The sequence below is a fragment of the Drosophila elegans genome, unplaced genomic scaffold, assembly GCF_018152505.1.
Source record: "Drosophila elegans isolate 14027-0461.03 unplaced genomic scaffold, ASM1815250v1 contig_520, whole genome shotgun sequence".
NCBI lineage: Eukaryota > Metazoa > Arthropoda > Insecta > Diptera > Drosophilidae > Drosophila > Drosophila elegans.
In genome coordinates, this window is record NW_024545903.1 from 2481066 (window position 1) to 2501474 (window position 20409).

The window sequence follows — 20409 nt, forward strand, 5'->3', positions numbered from 1 at the left end:
TTGCCGATCTATTTCTGTAGATAAATTGTTCAAAATAATTGAGATATTTTTGCCCGTTTATAAGGCGAGTAGTTCGTGGCCTTAAAAGGCATCACTCATTAGCATTTTATTTATTTGCATTTTGTTATTATGAGCCTTTAAAGGTGATTTATTTACTTTCCAAATACAGGAAATGATCAGATAAGACAGAAGAAAGGTTTCTATAGCTTAGATTGGTCTTGATTACTTGATTTTAAAATGCTTTATTAGCACTGACTTTCTTACATAGAAAGGGTCCCTGACCCTACCTTACATAGCTAAGCGCAGATATGACTGGCTTTGGGCCATTATTCATTTTTTGCATGGGTTCGTGTCCATGCTAATTGCTAGTCCCATCAGCGTTTCCCAATTAAGCTCTGCGCAGACAAACGGTGGATGTTGTTCCGGCATAGAAGAGTTACACAGCGAGAAAGCCTACTGAATGAGAAACTTACTTATCCTACATAATTTAAAATACCCAATCTAAATGAATATTTAAATCGTCTAAAAGTATGCAATGACAAATATATTTCAATATATTGTAGACTAAATTTGGTTTAAGATCCAAACAATAGGTAAAAAAGTTCGTAGAGAAACCTTACACTAAAAAAATTAAATTTAAGTTATTGATGTTTCAATGAAAAACGCTAATTTAGTTTTTTCATTTGTGTTTATATTAACAAGAGAGTTAGTTAGAGTTATATCTAAATTTTCTTCTAAAAATATAAATTTTTAGGCGGTTTTTTTTAAGGGCAAAATCAATTTCTTGCAGTTTTGAAAGTCTAAGTAATTTAGTGATCTATAATTAATAGTATTATACAAATTTAAAAATTGAAAGTTGAACGGTTAGGATTTGAGTTTCTTAAATTAAACAAGTATATTGTGCACGAATACATCCGAAGTATTTATGCTTTTGCATAAATTAAATATTCCTTAAAACATTTAAATTTGACTTTGGTAAAAAAAAAGGAATCAAGACCATTAAACCATTACCTACAGATGATCTTAACTCGAAATAAAAATGCTGTTTACTTCAATTTATTTAAAAAGCCAAAACAAAGCGAAAGCTCAAATATTAATGATGTTTACTAAAGAGTCAACAAAAATATGTATGCCACTTTTCTATCTTCGCTGGTTTCAATAAAAAGATCGTAGTCACCCATCTTTTTCTTTAGATAGCATGTAAATCCTGTTTAAAAGTATTGTTTAATTAAGTTGAAGGGATAAGCTTATAGTTTCAGATGTATCCCTTAAATTATTTTCTTCAAAAATATTTGCTTTCTCCTCTTTTATTCTCTCTGTAGCGGCTGCACCTCTATCGCCTCCTGCTCACTTCAGTCGGATGCGTGGCTGGCTTACCTGCGGGCTGGACTTGGACTCCCCCGCCGGAGTCCCCACTGCCACTACACCTCCACCTCCACCTCCATTCAGGTCCCTCCGCCATCTGCCAACATTTTCTGCGGGCTGGCCAACTCCTGTGCCGCTGCCTCGTTAGAAGAAGCAGCAGCAGCAGCAGCAGCAGCAGCAGCAGCAGCGGCAGCGGCGGCAACAGTTTGAAACTTTCTCATTTCGGCTGGCATGGAAGAGCAGAATGGCCTCCTCTGTTTGTGGCCTCGACGTCTGCACATTTGCTGAGCGCCTAGTCGAAAATCCAACTAATTGCTTATTTTAACCCCTTGAAAACTGGGCGCACACCCAGACACACACATACACTATGGTCCCCCGGGCTTCGTGTTTATTAATTAACAACACAAAACCCCGAACCAACAAAAGGCCCCGTACCCACACACACACTCACACACACACACACACACACACACACACTCGCACACACTTGCACACACTCAGTCTGCCATTCGGGCTTAATCCAAGTGCTGTCTCTGGCATATTCATTAGTGTTCATTAGTGGAACAAAATGCTCATTTACTTAACTACTCCGGGACTGTGGAGACCCATAACGAGCTTGCCTTCTCTTTCGCTCGCCCTCTGCCATCTCACTCCCGCTCCCACTCCCACTACCACTGCCACATCCACTCCCATTGCCTCGACACTTATCGGCACTCGGCAAGTCACTCGGCTCCTGCCTTGTTGGCCATCTCGCTCTCGTGTTGCCAATTAAAATTCCACTTATGCCAAGTTAACTCACTTGGCTCGTTAATTGTTGTGGCTTTTTAATTGGACCCTTTTTTTTCTCCTGCTGCCGTGCTTCCCGGCTCCGGCTCCGATTCAATTGAACAACAACGACAGCAACTACAACAACACCGTTTATAATGAATAGCGCAAAACTTGTGGGCGCTATATGCATCCAATTAAAGACCCAAAAAAACACTAACCCCCCAAAAAAACCCCCCAAAAGTCCCCTTCCTCGCTCTGCAGGCCCACCTCCTCGCTCACTGACCAGGCTCGGTTTTTTTTCCCCTTTTTTCAATGTCCCATTTGGATTGCTTATCGTCGTCAGGGTTGTCGAGCCTTCGTTTGAGGAAATACAAATTATCATCTTGAAATTGGAAATAATATTAAATATTTTTAAATTAAATTATTGATATACAATAATTTTGCTTTTGTTCCAGTCTAAAAATGGATAAAAAAATTTTATTTTTTCTTGCTTAAAAATATTTTTGCAAGCATTTAATTTTCATAAAGCGTAAATAAAAAGTTATCTAAAAGCGAATTTAGTTTTCTTCTCAAAAATTATATTTCCTATTAAAGAATCTACCATACAACATTTTTTTATAATTTGAAATGTTAAAAAAAATGTATGTTAGGTTAGCTATAATAAAAATTAAAAAAAATAAAATTTATATAAAAAACAAAGACAAGAAACTATCAAATATCCCCAAATATATGATTAGATGTGACCAAATAAAAAAAATAAAACATATAATACTTTCAGGGTACCTACCTTGTTCCCAAAAGTGTATCCTTAGTGACAAAAAAAATATTTTTATATATATTATAATAAAACGAGCTTTAATTGGCTGTCTTGGAAATCCCTTTTCGCATGCTCGACAACCCTATCGAGCTGCTCTGGCTCCATTCAACTAATGAATGAAACCACAAGCAGTCGAGCAGCGGCAACAACAACTCGAAACAAAAACCCAACAAAAACCCCTAATTAAAATGCATTTTCATTTGGGACGTCAGAGCGTTGTCAGCCCCCGAACATCCCCCGAAAGCGCCCATTCCGGCTGCTTCCCCTTCCTGCCACTCGGACAGGGGCGTGCTGAAAAGGGGGCTATTGCATTATTCGCCTTTATTAGCCCCTTTCGAGGCGCCACTGTGCGTCTCATGAACCGTTATACCATTGTGCCCACACATACGCATAGTTATAGGCCAAAACCGCCCCCTCCAACCACCCCATCTCCTAACAGTTCGGTCTGAATGGCTGCGGGCATATTTAATTACAAAAGCTGCTAATTAGGAAACGTACACACCCACGTTGGTTAATTTGTTTGCAAACCAATTAACTCGGCGCATAGTAGCAGGCGCACAGAAAACCACAGACAGTCGACAGGCGGAAGGCAGCAGCAGCAGCAGCAGCAGCAGCGGCAGCGGCAGCGGTAGCAGCAGCAGCGGCGAAAGAAACACAGCAGCAGCAGCAGCAACGGCAACAGCAGCAGCAGCAAATGGAATATTGGTCGCTTAGCCAGTCCCTCAGTTCAATTCTGGGGGTCGTCGGAAGCCTTACGTGGACGGGATGGTTCAGTTGGTGCCGGAAAAGCAGAAAGAACTTTCCAATCGGTGAACGTGGATGGCAAACTTAACGCAACTAACTAACAACTGTTAACGAACCCTGCAAAGCCACAAAAGATAAGGGCCCAGATCGGCAAGGGGTGGCGTTGGACCAGTGGCGAAAGGGGGCGTCGGGGTCCAGACCTAAGTCTAATAAATGAAAGCGAAACTTTAATGAAAAAGTTACGTTTCATTAGGCGTGCGTGCCTGTGTGTGTGTGTGTCTACACTGTGCGAATATTAGCTCATTTGTTAATTGCATTAATTACATTGTCGTTGAACTAAACTGTTAATCAGTCAAAACGATTTTTTCTCAACTTTATTTGTTAAGCAATTTTCTACATCAGATCCTTTTTTAACTACTACATAAAGTTGCTTATCACAATATTTTATTTTTTTCTTTTCTACAAATGCCTTTATAAGTGGTGACGATCGCGTGACAAAAACAATTAACAAATCCTACGTAATAAAGATATTTAATGTGTTGGCAATTTTTTTATTTCTTCCTCTTATTGTTTTTGATATACATAATTTTTTCCTGTTTTTCGTATAAAAATTGTTTGTTAATTGTAGGTAGTGTCTTACTTTACAATTAAAGATGCAATAAAAAAAAAGTGTGTTGGTATTAAAACAAACTTAATTTGCCTTGTTTTCCTCGGTGTATGTTTGTTCTTAATAAATGAGCTAAAGCTGGTGCCAAAGTTTCTGTCGCTCTTGTTTGGCCCGCTTGCTTTTTGCTGCTGGCTTCCGCAGTTGGACAGTTGTGCGTGCTAATGAGTAATAAACTGGCTCTGTTGTCGTTGGCTGTGGGGGAGGTGGGTTGAGCCACCCACCCCTCACACCCACCTCACCCCACCAGTGGCCCAGACAAGCGGCAGACTTGAATGTCAGGCGAACAGACCCATCGAGCAGCATGCGCTGGCCGAAAAGGGAGAATGTGAAAATAGCACTGTAGAGTGTAGAGTGGGTGGGTGGGGCTCTTTTGGGGGAGTCATCCGGGGGGAGAGTGGCTGAGGCCTTCTGTTCCGCCTCAGCTTTCGCGTTAATTAGTTTTGAGCGCCTTCATTATGCAGCTACATGTGGCAAGCGAGCGAAGCAGATGGGTTGTTATATTCAGGGACAGGAGGGATTCCCATATATGTGCATGTCATTCTCTGTTTGCGATTCTGTCTTTTGCTGCGAACTCACAATCACGCTAATGAGTTTTTAAGCTGACCGACCAATTTGCTTTTATTAAATGTTTCGCATTCGGTGATTTCTTTTTAATGGTATTTTCTAATTTAAGCTGCCGACTCACTGACGTTGGAATCTAATAAAATTTCATATTCTATACGAATATAAAAAATGTTATAATGTTTATCCTTACTTTTATTTAAATAAATCCATAAATTTAATAACAAATAAATAATTTATATTAATTGAAATCTAAAGCATGAAAAAAGGTTTCGATTTAATAGTTTTTAGATATACACCTCAACATACATACTTCAATTATATAATACTAATACCAACTATATGGATAAGGAAATATATTTGAAAGGAACATTGGAAAACTATCATTAATTTTTTAGCAACTTTGGATTTAAATATATACCTTTTTTTATTAAAAAAATAACTCTATATTTTAAACTTGTTCAATTTCTTGAAAAAAGAATCAAAAGCCACTAGTCATTAAGAAAAAAAAGTTTTAAAATTAGATTTATTTAAAATTACAAATCAATAAAAGCTAAAATATTTAAAGTCACTTAAATCGAAGAATAATTTTGGGGGCATAATGCGTTTAAAGTTTAAACATACACTGAGTGTGTTTCATGGTCATAGTTACCCACCGCCCTGGGCCAAGTACCACATGGAATATAATACTGCTGATAAGGCAAAACGCTAAATGCGATTGCATCGCATTACATGAACCAGCAACCTGTTCCCATTTGCTGGCCGCCCGAAAAGCACTGAGCTACAAAAACACTATGGCTTATCACAAAAGAGTTAACAGAGACTCCAAAAACAAAAACATATTGAACAAAAGGCAATGTGCAGGCACGTTTTTCCCCCCCCGCAGATCCGATCCCCTATGCCAGCACGTGTGAGTTGGCCGTATTTTTGGGTTATCGCCAGTCATATTTGTTCGTAGAGAACTCTTTTCGGCCACCTGTTGCCGGTCGCTGAGCGCCTGATGCGCCGGCAAATAACCGATCGTCAGTTATTTATTGATTTCTGATTGATGGGCAATCAAACCCCTGCAAAGCGATTCGTTTCCAATCGGCTTGTATTAAGGGTGTGGGATGTAGGGGCCAGCTCGTGGGATCTGTGAGCATGTCGGGGCGGATTAGCTAGCTTTGGTCATGCGGCCAACAGCAAACGGCAATAGGCAGAGATCGTCGGCGCTGGAAATTTGAATAAAATTAACATTACAACTACAGTAGCGGCCGCCATAAATGTTGATAAGCGCTTGACTTATCAAATGCATAAATAAGGTTCGTTTGGTTAACTTTAGTTTATTCATTTTTGAAATGTCTATAACAGAAACCCAAGAAAATATATGTAAACATAAACACTTATAAGTCTAAAAATCAGGGAAAACGGGGATGTTTTGGAGACACTCGTATATGTTACTTTTTTTTTTGTTTTTCCATTCCATTCCTTTGTTTTGTCTATTCTTTTGTGACCTTTTTTTTTTTTTAGCAAAACTTAAGTAGCTACGCCCTAAGCCTAGGCAATATTATAATGATCGTTGAAAACCCGACACCCGAAAGTATGCTATAAGTACGAACGCCTACTTGCGACTGCCCTTGCGGCACAGCTGCTGAACCGCCTGCGCTGCCGCCAGGAAACTCTTCTCGGCGCAGCGCTTGGGCCAGTCCTAGGACTCGTAGAGCAGCCGCTGATAGTGCGGCACGACTTCGTGTCGATTCACATGCAGACTGAATTCCAGCGCCACCAGAACAGCGAACTCCGACGAGATCAGCTCCTTGCGATTCAGCCGGAACACGCTCTCCGTCTTCTCGATCAGGCTCTTGAGGGCGTCGCCCTTCACGTCGTTCATCTTGGCGCTGAGCAGCAGACAGGCGCCGGCGCACAGCTTGCGGTTGCTCTTGTTGATCAGATTGGCCAGGATAAGCTTCTCGAAGTAAACGTACGCCTGCGAAATGGTCACCAAATCGATACGCGAGTCTAGTTTGTTGATCCTGCGCATCTCTCGCTTAATGCTGTTGGGGAAGAATAAACAAATTAATAAAGCTTCATTAAGGGTATCTAAAAATTAAAGAATGGATTTTGGTACAAGTTTGATTACAATTATGTGACTTAATAGCCAAAATTCCATATTTCATTTTAAAATATATTGAGCACCGTATAATCTTTGTATAATCTTAACCACGACTCAAATAACTTCAATAACTATATTTGTAATGATATTGCTTTCATTACCAATATAGTTATTTGAGTAATGACATTGCTTTCACTACGAATATAGTTATTTCAGTTATTTGAGCATTATCATTATGAATACATACAGAACATTTTTGTAATTTAAATCAAGATTGCACAAATTCTTTTAAAAGTAAAATCCTTGTTCTTCAGATCATGCAGCTTACCTCCTCAGCTTGCTCAACGTGAGCTGGATGGTGGGGAACTTCTCGCGGAACTTGTCGTTAAGCTCCTTCTTCAGATCTGACGGACGCACATAGTCAATGACCGAGGTCATGTAGGAGGTAAAGGTCAGAAGAGTCCGATGCTTTCCGGCAATCAATTCCGGGTCGTCCAAGATGCTCGCCGAGTACTGTTGGTTCTGTAATTAATAATTATTAATTATTATGATTAAATTCCCCTCTAGCAAACGAAGAACAAAAAACTTACACGAGTAGAATCTCCGCCCAGAATTACGCTCTCTATATCCATATCCAACTTTAAATCCGGGGTCGGACTTGTCGCACTGTTGCGGTTATTATTCTCATACGTGAAACACCTGCGAATTGAATGACACCATTTTAATATCCCCCAAAATGCAGATACATCTTAAGGCAAAGCGTGAGAGAAGGCAGGATTGGGTTAGTTGAAGCTTTGTTCGTTGGATGTGTGTGAGAGTGGGTGGCTGGGCGTGTGTACGTGGGGGAGGTGAAATTGGTTAGTGGTCTAAAAGCTTTTGGCAGTCAACCAGGCTATGAAATAGATAGGTTTGACTTGTCCCATAGCAGGGTTGCCTGTAAATTTGTTGTCATATTAGCTGTTTTCAAAATTTACCATTTGCCTTGACGTTTGGTTATGGTTTTTGTGCTGAAACGAAGTAGTGCAAAGCGTTAAATGAATTAGCAAAAGTTAATGCCACATAATGTATCAAGTTTGTTTTTTGTTTTTTTTTTTTGGGTCAACTATTACCGAACCAAAACAAAGTCTATAAATGCTTATTCAAGCCTATCAAGCAATAAATGGTATCTTACGATTTTTGAATTATATAAAAACAGAATTTGTGCTGAGTTTTAGTTAATTTATAATTATTGGTTGGGTAACATCACGCTCAACTCTTCATGAGTCAGATGTACAAGTCTTGCTAGGTCAGCTTTGTAGTGGTTGTCAGCACGAGCTAAAGTCAGAGTCTTCAGTTACAAAGTAATATGAGAAGTTAACAAAGAAGCTTTATGTAAACAGAAATCGGACTCGGAATTGTAAATTGTAAGTTGTGGTGAAATCTTTTTGTTAAAGATGATTTTATATTCTTGGTTGATTTCATTTCGCTCAGACAAAGGGCTTAATAAAGTAATCGTTCGGTATGGCTAACCATGCATAATGACTCTTAATGGATGTTACGAATGGATCATGGGCATGACAAAATGGAGCTGATTGAATGTGTTTAACAAAAATGATACGAAAGAAGATCCAAATTGGGTAGCAGTCTGGAATCCGGCACCAACCTCGCAATGCCATGATTCTTGAGCGCCGCTGTGCCCGTGATCTCCATTTGATTCTCGAAGAGGGAAGGATTCGCCGACGCATTGCCATGCTTTTTGCGTTCCTTTTCGTACTGACGTGACGGTATCAGCAGATGACCATATGATATATCCTATGTAGAAAATGTGTTTTTCATTATTGGGTTAAATTTTACATTATTTAAACTTGTAGACTTACCTGACCACTTTCGGCCTTCTGTATGCCCAACAAATCAAACGGATCAAAGGGTGCATCATTAATGGAACTCAGGGGACGTGAAGTTGATGGATTTCGACGACGTCGATCCTCTTTGCGGAATTCAGCTCTAAAATAGAAAAAAGGGGGAATATTTTTAAGTACTTAGATGTGCAGTACACTTAATAAACGTCTTTCCTATATACGCGTTATGCATGATTAAATAGTTTTATTAACCAAAAATGTTTTCTTCATTTGTGTATAGTTAATACTTTATTTTCAAAAGGCGTCTTTTAAACAACTTATTTATTATTTTCACTAACAATTTAGATTTTAGGTTTCAATGTATTTTATTTTCATTTTATTGATTCTAAAGACAAGTCCCCAAAATAGCACATTAAAGAAAGATTCGAATTCGGCTTTTAAGTATTTTAATGATGGTAGGTATATCTATTTTCTTGCTTAATGATTTACAAGCTGGAATCTTAAATGTATACGTCTTCACTCACCTTCCATTCTTGCCCTTGTAATAGGGCAGGGACGAGAATATGAAGAACGGGATCTTGCGCGACACCAGCACCATCCGCTCGTCGCGTCCTTGGCCAAGACCCAATGCCTGGCCGGCGGTACCTCGCCGGCTATCGCTGATCTGTACTGACTTGTTCAGGCTGTTCCGGAAACTGCCCGCATAGTTGCCAGCCGGAGTCAGACTCTCCGTGCTGCTGTCGTCGGTGATGTGGCTAACGCTCGATCCACTCAGAACATAGGTGCGTTTCAGACCGCCTCCCATGGCAATGCTCGAATTGGAGCCCGCCCGCATCCCCGGCGCCGTATTTAAACGTGCTCTCCGCTCCGGCTGCAAACTCTGATCGCTTGCCCCGTTGCTGAAGGTGCTGCAAACAGAAGCGCAGAAGAGATTCAGAAATCGGTTAGAATTATAGCGATCTAAGGAGCAACAGGCGCTCAACAATACGTGTAGCGTGAAAAACGCGCGCAAAGCGATACAAAATCGCGCTGGGCTGGACCTTGAAGGCGGTTTTTTTCGCCCCAAATTGTTGCTGTTTAAAAATACGTTTTTTTTTTTTGGTATTTATAAATTCAATGACAAATGCCAGCGAAGAAACTAGTGGTGGCAATTTAGCTAACTGAGCGAACAATTTGGCTTTTAGTATATCTAAAAACTATTTTTTTAAACAATATTTTCTTTGTTTTTTTAGTTTTGTTATATTAAAAACTCTTTTAGAGCGAAATAAATTTGGCCATATATTAGAAATATACAAAGTAAGCTAATAACCTAATAAACTTCTTATTGACTTTATTTTCCTATTTAACTCCTATTTTGCTTTCTTAAAAAACTTTTGTTTATTTTTTGTTTAATAACAGGAAAATTGTTTTTTTTAGGTAATGTATAAAATCGCTTATCTCCATCACTATTTTTGCTATAAATGCAATTGCTTTATTTATAGGATTTAATCTTATCTCTTGCTTTAGTTCGTTGATACTTGTTTTGTATTATTTATAGCTAAAATTAGCTATTTTTAAGGGCTAATGAACAAAGCATGCATCTCAGAAAGAGTGTCTCCGCCGCAGGGGCCCATCGTCACACCCCTCATGCAATGATCGATATTTTCACAGGCCCGCAGAAACAAAGAAACAGTTTGCGGGTCGAGCCTACAAAGATTTTCCTTAATGCGTTTTAAGGGCGATCGAAAGGCAGCCCGTCCGCTTATCGCTGGTGTATTTTTGGAAATCAAACACAGAGTCAAACACACTCGAAAACACTCGCACACACACATGTGCAATGCCGAAGGGCAGCCGCAATGAAAGTCAATTAGCCAACCGAAGTCGACGTCTTGACGGCATCTGTGCGCCTGGCCGATTACCTTGGGATAATTGGTCTAGGTCGAGGTTACACAGTCGAAAGAGCGTGGTGGGGCGAACTCCCCTAAAATTCTTCGAGGTGACGATTCTGCGTTAATTAGTTGGATGAAGTGCAGTTCGCTTTTCATTCGAACCCCCCCATCCTCACCCTCGTACCAAAAAATATTATGATGGAGATGGCGCCTAGGCTGTCATAACCCGTTAATTAGTTGGAGCATATTAACAGGCGCCCAGAAAAACCAGCTGGAATTTTTGTTTTACATGCGTACAAATGTAAGAAGACGAAGAAGAAGAAAGGAGAGTGTGGGGGGGATGGATGACTCCAAAATGTGTGTGTGTGTGTTTGTGTGTTTGTGGAAGAAAAGGGCCGGGCAAACATTTATTATTGTGCGTTTGCTTTTGTGTTTTTGGTTCGTCTAACTTATTGACTCGCTAATGAGTTTGTGTGTTTTTGTGTGCGTTGATAAGAGATTGGGCAAAGTGCGTGTGCGAGGGAGAGGGAAGCCAAAGGCCACAACTGCACCTCAAACATCTATGCAAGTGTGCGTGTTATGGTCTGGTTTTTAATAGTTTTTCCGTTTTGGTATTTTTTTTTTTTTTTTTTTGAAGACTCCATCTATAAATTGCTGCGCTCCTGTGGCCAAAGCAAACAATATTTAAATTCTAACAATAGATTTGATGAATTCGAAAATGCGATCCAGAGTATTGGGAATTGTTGAGGAATCAGGGATGTATTTTGTGTTTCTCTTATTCAAAGTATTGTAATTAAAGATCATATCTGGAATTTAAGAACTATACAATTTGTATCCAGTTTTACATATAGGAAAACAAATGGTAGAACTGCAGTACTGTAAAACTTCATGCTAACGAACAGAATGTTAAGCAACAGACCTATTTATAGATTTCAGGAAATATTTGCCGTACTAATATTAATTTGAAATATAAATAAAAATTAAATCGAGGATAAAACATTTTTGTTGGAAAAAACTAATTGGCTTAATAAAGGGCATGAATTATTGGAAGTTCGAAATTAATAAATGGATTTGCATACACTTACTTACATAATTTCATGTATTATATTTGCTAGTGTATTTGACATAATATTTTCCCTAGTAAGAGGACCCTACATTCATTCTTTGGTTAATCAAATTCCCCAAAATTGTATTTAAAATTGAGGTGAGAAAGCTTTTGAATGTTTTAGGTTAAAGTTTAATTTAAAACCCCTTATCACTTTGCAAATTTGCAATCAAAATATATACCTTGTTCCTCCTAGCTGTACAGATCTGAATATATGTACATAAGCCTTTCGTCTACATTAAATCTTTTTGATTTTAATATGCAAATATTGACCAAAAACTGCTACTAAAAGCTTGGGTAAATATACTTTTCACGTCTGCACAGGAGAGCAAGCAAATAAATCATGCCCAGAGCTAAATCGAAAATAGAATATTTTAATTGCGCTATCTTGGCTTCCCCTTTCTCCGCTTTTTAAGTACTTTTTGTGTGTGAGCGTGGAGCAATCAAATCAACTGAGTCAATTTAGCTTTTATCAGCAATCGCTTTTGTTATTGTCATCGTTGGCTTGTTGTTTTTGCTGTTATCAGTTGGCTATAAGCAAACAGATGTTATTGGAAGTAAGTTTTTTATATAAGTTTCTATTTGACCAGATCACGTGCTTATGAGCTAAAGTGCAGGTCTCATGATAAAAGCTTTAACCAGAAAAGCTTGGTTAAATCGAAACAAACACATAAAATAAATATGTAAATAGATAAAAACTTGTTTGGTTAAACAAAAATATAACATAACATAGCCTGGAGTCGCTCTAAAAAGCTAACGCTAATCGCTGTTAAACCGCTTAATAAATGCAATCAGACATTTTATATGATGCACTATTGCATGTGGGTTTTGGCTAATAATTTCATTGATTTTATTAACAAACTGATACATTTTTAAGACTTTATTTTGGTAAGCGGAGGAATGACGCAAATTGGTTCTACCATAATCAATCTTAGCTCCTTTCACCTCGAACCAAAGTTGATTTCGAAATGAAATGGTGTTCTAGATAAGGTGCAAACACAACAATCGACAACAATCCAATCGAAGCAGTGGAAAGCGGTACGCCAAACAAAAACAATAATCGTGTTAGGCAGGGAAGGCGTAACAAAAGAATAACCGCGCTGTAAACAAACGGTCAGAGCAAAATGGAATGCCGAAAAACGCCAGCGTAATCGGACTAGCAAAAACCTCGAGCGACTTTTGTTTACACAAGTCCAAAGTAATTACATAAAGCGAATAGGCAAAAATTGTGTATTTACATGTCCAATTGAAGGCTGTCGATAAAAAGCAAAAAAAAAAAGGAAATAGTCTGGGTTGTTGATAATAAACTAGAAGTTTTTGGCCCATATTTTTAAGCGAAAATTTAATTTTAATGAAACTATTGCAGAGCATTAAAATATTTTATCATTGTTCACGTTTACCTCATCCCACTACTTTGATTTTTTGCGACCCACACTCTTGGTTTTAAAGTCGGGAGTATAAAAAACGACTTTGGCAAAAGTGGAAATCAACAAATAACTGAATAACCGGCAAGAGAGAACCCATTTTATCCGCTTTTAACCGCTTTTACTGCCAAATACAGTGGAAGTCATAAACGAGCCAAGCGAAAGCCACTGAAACGAACAGATAAAACATAATAATGTGACATGGTCTGACGTGGAGTTTGAACATGTGTCGATTTAAATATAATAAGTCGCAGTTATTAGCATTGAGTTTAGCCGATAAGAACTGAGAGCTTTATCGTGGCTCTTTGTTTTGGATAGGTCTGTGCAATATAGTCAACAAAGACGTTGCATTAAATATATATGTATGTATATTTACAAAATGGATTAGGCGTGTCTGTGTCATCTTTGAGCTTATCGTTTATTTCTTGGCAGGCAGCGAGCTTTATGGCAGTCTTTGTGGACTTTTTCTGAGCTTCCAAATGCACAGAAAACAATTAGATACGATTTCAAAGTTGTTTTAAACATATTTATTTTCAACATTCATTTATTTTTATTTATTTTCATTTTATTTTCGTTTTTTCTTGCAAAAAGTTTTTTTTGTAGTAATAGAAAGATAAGTTTCTAAGGCTGTAACTTATTTTTTTCTGTGTAAATTTGAACAAAAACAAGTTCTAGGGGTGGATTGCGTAAACTTGAATGCAGTTGTCGATTGCATTAGAGCTATGTATGCACTTCAAGCTTTTTGCACCACTGACATACATTTTCTCACCCTGCTGCATAAATAAACCCTTTCAAGAAACGACCTTGAGCACATTTTTTTCAGGCTTCAAGGATTAGAACCCCTCTTTATACGCACAAGTAGTGCGAATAAAACGAAAACAAACAAGAACGAGGGGAAAACCGGTTCCTATTACGTCGTCGATTGCATAAAACTCTGCCCTCAAGGTTACCCAGTTTGGCGGAGTGAAATGCAGGGGTTGGGGAGGTTTTTCGGTTTGGACAGGTTTGCAGCCTCGACATTGACATTGACATTGGACAAGGGAGCCAGGATGAGGCAACAAAAGCTCTGGCCGCTCAAGTTCAATGCCAAGCTTTGCCTTTGCCGGCTGGAGGTCCTCAGGAGAGGCCCCTCCCTTAAATCATATCAAATGCCATGACGCAACCTTTAAGAAGGAAGTGAAAAATAAGAAACCCACAAATTATGCGCTTGGCAAAAAAAAAAAAATTGTTTACGTTTTTGGCAAAGTTTCAGCTTATTTTGCTTTTCACTCTTCCATTCCCATTCATCAGCTAACTCCACAAAAGGTAGCTCAGGTTTCAAAACAAAAACTGGACCGAAGTAGTTTGTTTTGGTTTTCGAGTTGCGACGCAGTTTGTTTTTGAGCTTGCGCAGCTTTTTGTTGCAAAGATTCCCACACCCAAAACTGAGGGTGTTTCGAATAACACAATATTTTTCCTTGCAACAATTTGCAGATTCAACAAGTTCTGCAATCAACAACATTTTTATCCCATTCCAGAGCGGAAATAACAATGAAACCCTATATTGGTGGGTAAAACCAGAAATCTATTTGGGTCCACTTAAAGAATATTTTTTTTACAACTTTGAAGAACTTAGGAATTTCTTGAAAGCTCTTAAAGACTTTGCTTCTTGATGATGTGGCAATAAGTTCCCTCTATCTGTAATTTTTTATTCAGTTACTGAGTCACGACAATTGGACTCCGTAGCTATGTATATATCAGAAATGGCATTGCAACTACAAAGAGTAAACGATATTACAAAACTTTTTCATCACAGGTGATTCAGGTAACCCTTAAACTGCTATTAACGTCAATGGGATTTCTTATCAAATGCTTTAAATTTTTAATGGTACGATCTTGACTATACAAGATCTCTTGATTTAGCCTATATGTTATATATCAAGATCTTTCCTAAGTAATCTTATCAGTTATGGCTGTCATATATAACTAATCGCAAGTCATTTCTCTTACGATAAGGTGAACACAATTAAATTAAGATTACTTTTGTAGTTGAATTATTTTTAAAAAATGAAATAAAGTCACCATTTTATGAGTCAACGTTAACAATTGACATGACTAAAAATTATAATTTTTTTTTCTTCAATAAAAGATTAAAATTAACTTAAAAATGCAACAATTTTAAATATATTATTAATCGAAAATATAATATTTTTAAATATCCTTTATTTACTTTGTTTTGTTCATTTTTATTAGTTCATTTTTCAAAGTACAGGCCTATAGCGCTGGGAAGATGCAAATTAAAGACGATTTTGCTTTGATGGTGTACGATGGCACTAAAAATATTTCTGCAGGACTCGACTTAAGTAAACTGATGTTGAAATCGGATATATTTTCTGTATAATCGAGTTATAAATTTGATTTGGAAACAACAAATATTCAATTTTATTGATATCTTTGGCTTCTTGAGTCTTTATTACTAGTAATTACCAAACTAACCAAAACAAGTGCCCCCGGTAAAATGATTTGCCCCAGCAAATGGCACTGACAGGTCGCTGACAAGCCAATTGGCTTGGCGCCAACGACGTGTGCCCAAGTATGTATGTAAATGTACCACCCGGGACCGATGACAATAAGACCCCAGACCCCGAAAACGGGTTAGCCACCAGTTGAGTGGTGGCACCACGCGAAAGAAACCGAAAACGCTAGGAGGCAGAAATACCGAAACGCCATCGGAGCGCGACTGCAAAGCTGCAGAAACAAGGTCAGTTTGTCAAAGCGCAGCGGACGAGTTCAACGAAACTTGTCTCTGGCATTGGAAGTGAAAGCTCGGGGATGCATTTTAGCTTTGCTCGGAGAAAGACAAAAAAAGGCCAGAAAGTGTGTGTGGGGGGGGAGCGGAAGTTCAAGGAGGATTACGAGCGTTTCGCGAGCGATTTACGAGCGATTCATTGGCGTTCGCATTCTGTGCATTGCGTAATTATTGCGTGTTTATGCTCGAACCTAGATAATAGCTATGATTCACAGCTGACAGGTCGTTTAAATGCGTGACAAAACCGCGTCACTGACAAAGGCTCCAAATTAAACGAATGCCGCCGCCTCTCAACATGCAATTCAATTCAAACAATTGTTTGCACAGCTTTATTGCTGGGCACGCTCTCTAATTTACGTTAATTGAGCCGGCACTCGTCGATGAATGAAGCCGATTCTCACCCTAAACTGAACCAAAGTTGATATATTTTAGGGGTATTTTTAGCGCCAAGTGGACCAGCAACAGGCCCCTAATTGTGCACCATAAGGCGTTGAAAATGTGCAAATCCCCTCAGCGAAAATACGTCACAATTGGAAAAATGCTCTTGAAAATATTCACATTTCACAAATTAAAATTTATAAATAATCTTCTGATTTCCGACCGTCCAGCTGCCGTGGCGTGGGTATCATTGTGTTTGCTTGTTTTGTTTTCGCGGTATTTTGATCAAGCTGAGCCTTTTGTAAGCAAATTAGAGAATAAGTGTCAATTGGCTAACGCCAACTTGAGCGGAAATTTTAATTAACAACCCGAGGAGGAGTGGCAAAGGAAAATCGATGCCAATTATGACGACAGCTTAATTGAACTGAACAAAAGTTCAGTGATCAAGCGAAATGATTCATTTTTCATTACCAGAAAATATTTATATTTATATATCAACAAAGAGAAACAGAATTTCCCCCCGCAGTTATAGGAAACGTTGGAAAACGTGTGGGGAAAAACTGTCCACTTGACGTCACTTGTCAATCTTCTCCCATAAATCTATTTTTTTAGAAGTGAATAATATGTGCGTTGAAAAAATTAGTGTCAGTTTTAGAAATATGCTTGGCATTAAATTTAGCTCAGATACGTGCAAAATATTTTAACATTTCTTTTTAAGGAAAGTTTATTAACCATTCTTAAACTATTTTCTCATTAAAGTGTAATGTGATATAATTTTTTTTAAGTGTTTAAAAATAGATTTTTTAATTGAACAAACTATTTGTTATAGAAAACGATTTTATTTAAAAAAAAAAAAAAAAATTATAAATTATTTTAGTATATTACATAGATTTTTTGAAGCTAAACGGCTTTAAACTTCAAATTCGAATCTAAAATGTTTAGATGCAGTATAACCTTTTTTTAAAACAAACTGTTCTTGACAATTAAAGCGAAAGAGGCAAACACAAATTCATTCTTCATAACTTTCATGATTTCAGCGTTTTGTGAGCACTTAAATTATAGGATTTTCCTAGCCAGAGTCCTAACTTTAAAAAGCCATATGCGTGAGATATATTTAGCAACTGTTTATAAAGATACTGATATAAAAACAGTATAGTTGCAAGATGCACTGAAAAGCAAATATTTATGTTGATAACGTTTTTGGATGACTCACCGTTCCCTTAGGGGCAATAGCTTGCTGCCCGCTCCCCCGGCGACGCCACCGCCGCTGCCCAGATTGGACACCTTGAGCGGTATCTTGACGCTGTCCGAATCGCTGCCGCTCTCGGCACCCGATCCTCCGCTGCCGGCGGTGCAACCCCTTGCCTGCCGCTGTTGCTGCTGCAACTTTTGCTGCTGCTGCTGCTGGAGCTTAATGCCCATATTGCCACTGCCCGGTACCTGGTGGTTCTGGCTTTGTCGCCCCGACGAGGTCGGGCGCTTTATGTTGCGTCTCTCGGCCGGCACAATGCTGCTGCGATTGTGATCGGCGGCCGGCAGGACGTTCATCAGGTATTGACCCATATTTTCAGCTTCACTAAAATGCCCGTCCCCATCGCTGGCACCAGTGGTGCAGTCCTCCAATCCCATACCGATCCCGATCCCGCCATCGATGCCCATGTGGACATCGGCGCTGCAGAGGAGCGGTGAACAGAGGGCTCCATTCTGCTGCTGATGTTGCTGCTGATGTTGAGTATGTTGCTGCTGCGAGTGTTGCTGCTGCGAGTGTTGCTGCTGCGGTTGGTGCCGCTTCTGGTGGTTGTGGTGCGTCGCCGAGTGGCTGCGCTGATGGTGGTGCTGCTGATAGTGCGGATGAAAGCCCCCTGAGCCGAGTCCCAGCGAGGATGGGTTCTTATTCTGGTTGCAGAGCAGGCTGCTGCCGAATGTTGCGCCGAATTTGGTGTCCCGATGGGTGCCATCTAACGAGATATTCGATAGGAACGAGATCGCAGCCAGTCTGCGCCTGTGTCTCGTCTTGTTGAGCGAACTTGCCATTAGGCGATTAACCCTTAATTACCAAGCGAGATTAACCGAAGTGGGTGGTGTGGGCGTGGGTCAAGTCCCTGGTTACTATACCTATATATATATTATATACTGTGCGGGAATGTGATGTTGCACTTTTCTAAAACGAACTTCTTCGATTTTTCACGAACGGTTTTCCGTTTTTTTGTATTTTAATTTTTTACTGCCTGCTGATTTTGCTTTTCTTGATCTGATCAATTAAGTTTTTTAGTCTCTAACTTAGCAGACAAATTAAAAAACAAACTACTTGAACGCGACATGGTGACAGATTAAAAGCACTTCTTATTGCGGGAAAAAACAAATGGATTTTATTATTTATTTTTATTTTTATTTACTAGCGTTAATGCGTCGTTGCGTTGGTTTGGCTGCAAGTAGAAGTAAGAATAAAAGAGAGGAATTGAATCAATAAGTGCGGCGATATAAGGCATCGGGAAAGCTGTTTTGGCCAAGTGAAGCTTTGGCAGGGTATTTTTGTAACATACGCTGATGTGCGATGTGTTGCTAAGGAGAGTTTTTTTGTTTTTTGTCTTACTTATATGTTAGATATAATTTTTGTATTTGTATTCTTCGAGCAGCTAGACTTGATTTTGAAATGTATTTAAAATGTGTATTTTTTGTTAAAACTTTTTTTTAAAAAACTTTTTTGTTTACATGATATAGCAATTTAATTTTTGAATAACATTAACTTTTTGTTTAAGATACTCTTTTCAAACATCGACTATCTGAGACATTTTATATTTTACCAATTCTACTTTTTGGTAAGGTTAGCAATTTAATTCAAGAATCTAGTGCTTTTATATTTTGAAAACTCAATTTAAGTGTAACACATTACCTAGATCTTTAAAGTTAACTGGAACAACTTAAAAATAAGTGTTTTTTTTAAGAAATTAATATTTTCGCTGTGATTTTGGCAAGCGGGATACATAAATCGCAAAACTCCTCGCTGCCAAAGACAAAGAAAGCTTTCTCGCTGGCTGCAAAAAAAGCTGCATGCATGCGGCTCAAAGCTGCACAAAATCGTTGTTGTTGGGCGGCTCAGTGTGTCAGTTTGGTGGGTGGCAACAACCAAGAGAGTGAAAGAGAAAGAGAGAATCGGCCAAAAACCGGCAATGAATCTCTAAGCGGTTTTCCGCTTGCTCTTGTTCTTCTGTTTACTCCAAATCGGAAGGGCCCAAAGTGCCGAAAAATTTCTTCCAAAACAACTGTGCGTGGAAAATTTTCCACTACCCGCGAGAAACAGCTGTTTTGAAGCAGGAAAATAGATTTTCCGGGGATGATTTTACTTTGGGCCCAGCCTAATTGGATTTGGCTGGACCAATTGGAACGAGGCACACACAAGTTTGAACGTGTCCGAAAAAAAAAAATCAATGCAGGAACAAGTGTGTGCGAAAACATTTATGACACCCCCACCCACACGGACACACACTAGAGCCAAGTGCGTGTGACGTGTTTTTTTTTTTTTTTTTTTTTTTTACTTACCACTTTGGTTCTTTTTGCTCGGTCGTTGGGTATTATTTTAATCTTTCGTCGATTGATAGTCGTTCTATGCTAAGAAATGTTTCAAGCGCGTCATTTTGTTCTATTTATAGTGGATTTTCGACAGACTTTGATTTTTCGCCTTTGGCTGCCAACTCGCCTGCGCTCCTCACTCTCTTTCGCTCTCGTTCGCGCGCCTGTGTGAGTGTGCACTCACGCAGTTGCCTTCGTTGCGTAAATTATGCAAAATGCAGGCCAACTGCAGTGTGTTCACGAAAACTTTAAAAACGATCGGCTTGAGACGATTTTTTGCGAATTTATTAGCGCGGCAAGTGAACTGTGCGAAATACGCAAACGGTATGAAAATCAAATTATCGGTCGCAGCGACGAAAACATCAGCATACGGGCTTCCACAAAATTCACGAACTGAGGCCAGTGTTGGGAAACGCGCAAGGGG

The 20409-nt window shown here is 38.9% G+C and overlaps 1 protein-coding gene across 2 annotated transcripts; it reads right to left on the bottom strand.

Moving 5' to 3' along the window:
• Nucleotides 1–6228: 6228 nt before the first annotated feature.
• On the bottom strand, nucleotides 6229–20380 carry LOC108149043 (CDK5 and ABL1 enzyme substrate 1). Of its 2 annotated transcripts, XM_041709837.1 has the most exons (9): nucleotides 19956–20380; nucleotides 17629–18841; nucleotides 9377–9760; nucleotides 8871–8997; nucleotides 8657–8805; nucleotides 7989–8021; nucleotides 7605–7713; nucleotides 7343–7536; nucleotides 6229–6955 (listed from the first exon to the last, which is right to left on the bottom strand). In XM_041709837.1, the coding sequence occupies exons 2-9, from the start codon at nucleotides 18447–18449 to the stop codon at nucleotides 6610–6612; spliced, it is 2163 nt and encodes a 720-aa protein (XP_041565771.1). In that variant the 5' UTR covers nucleotides 18450–18841; nucleotides 19956–20380; the 3' UTR covers nucleotides 6229–6609. The 2 variants fall into 2 exon arrangements, with proteins under 2 accessions (XP_041565771.1, XP_041565772.1); XM_041709838.1 differs by lacking the exon at nucleotides 7989–8021.
• Nucleotides 20381–20409: the final 29 nt, after the last annotated feature.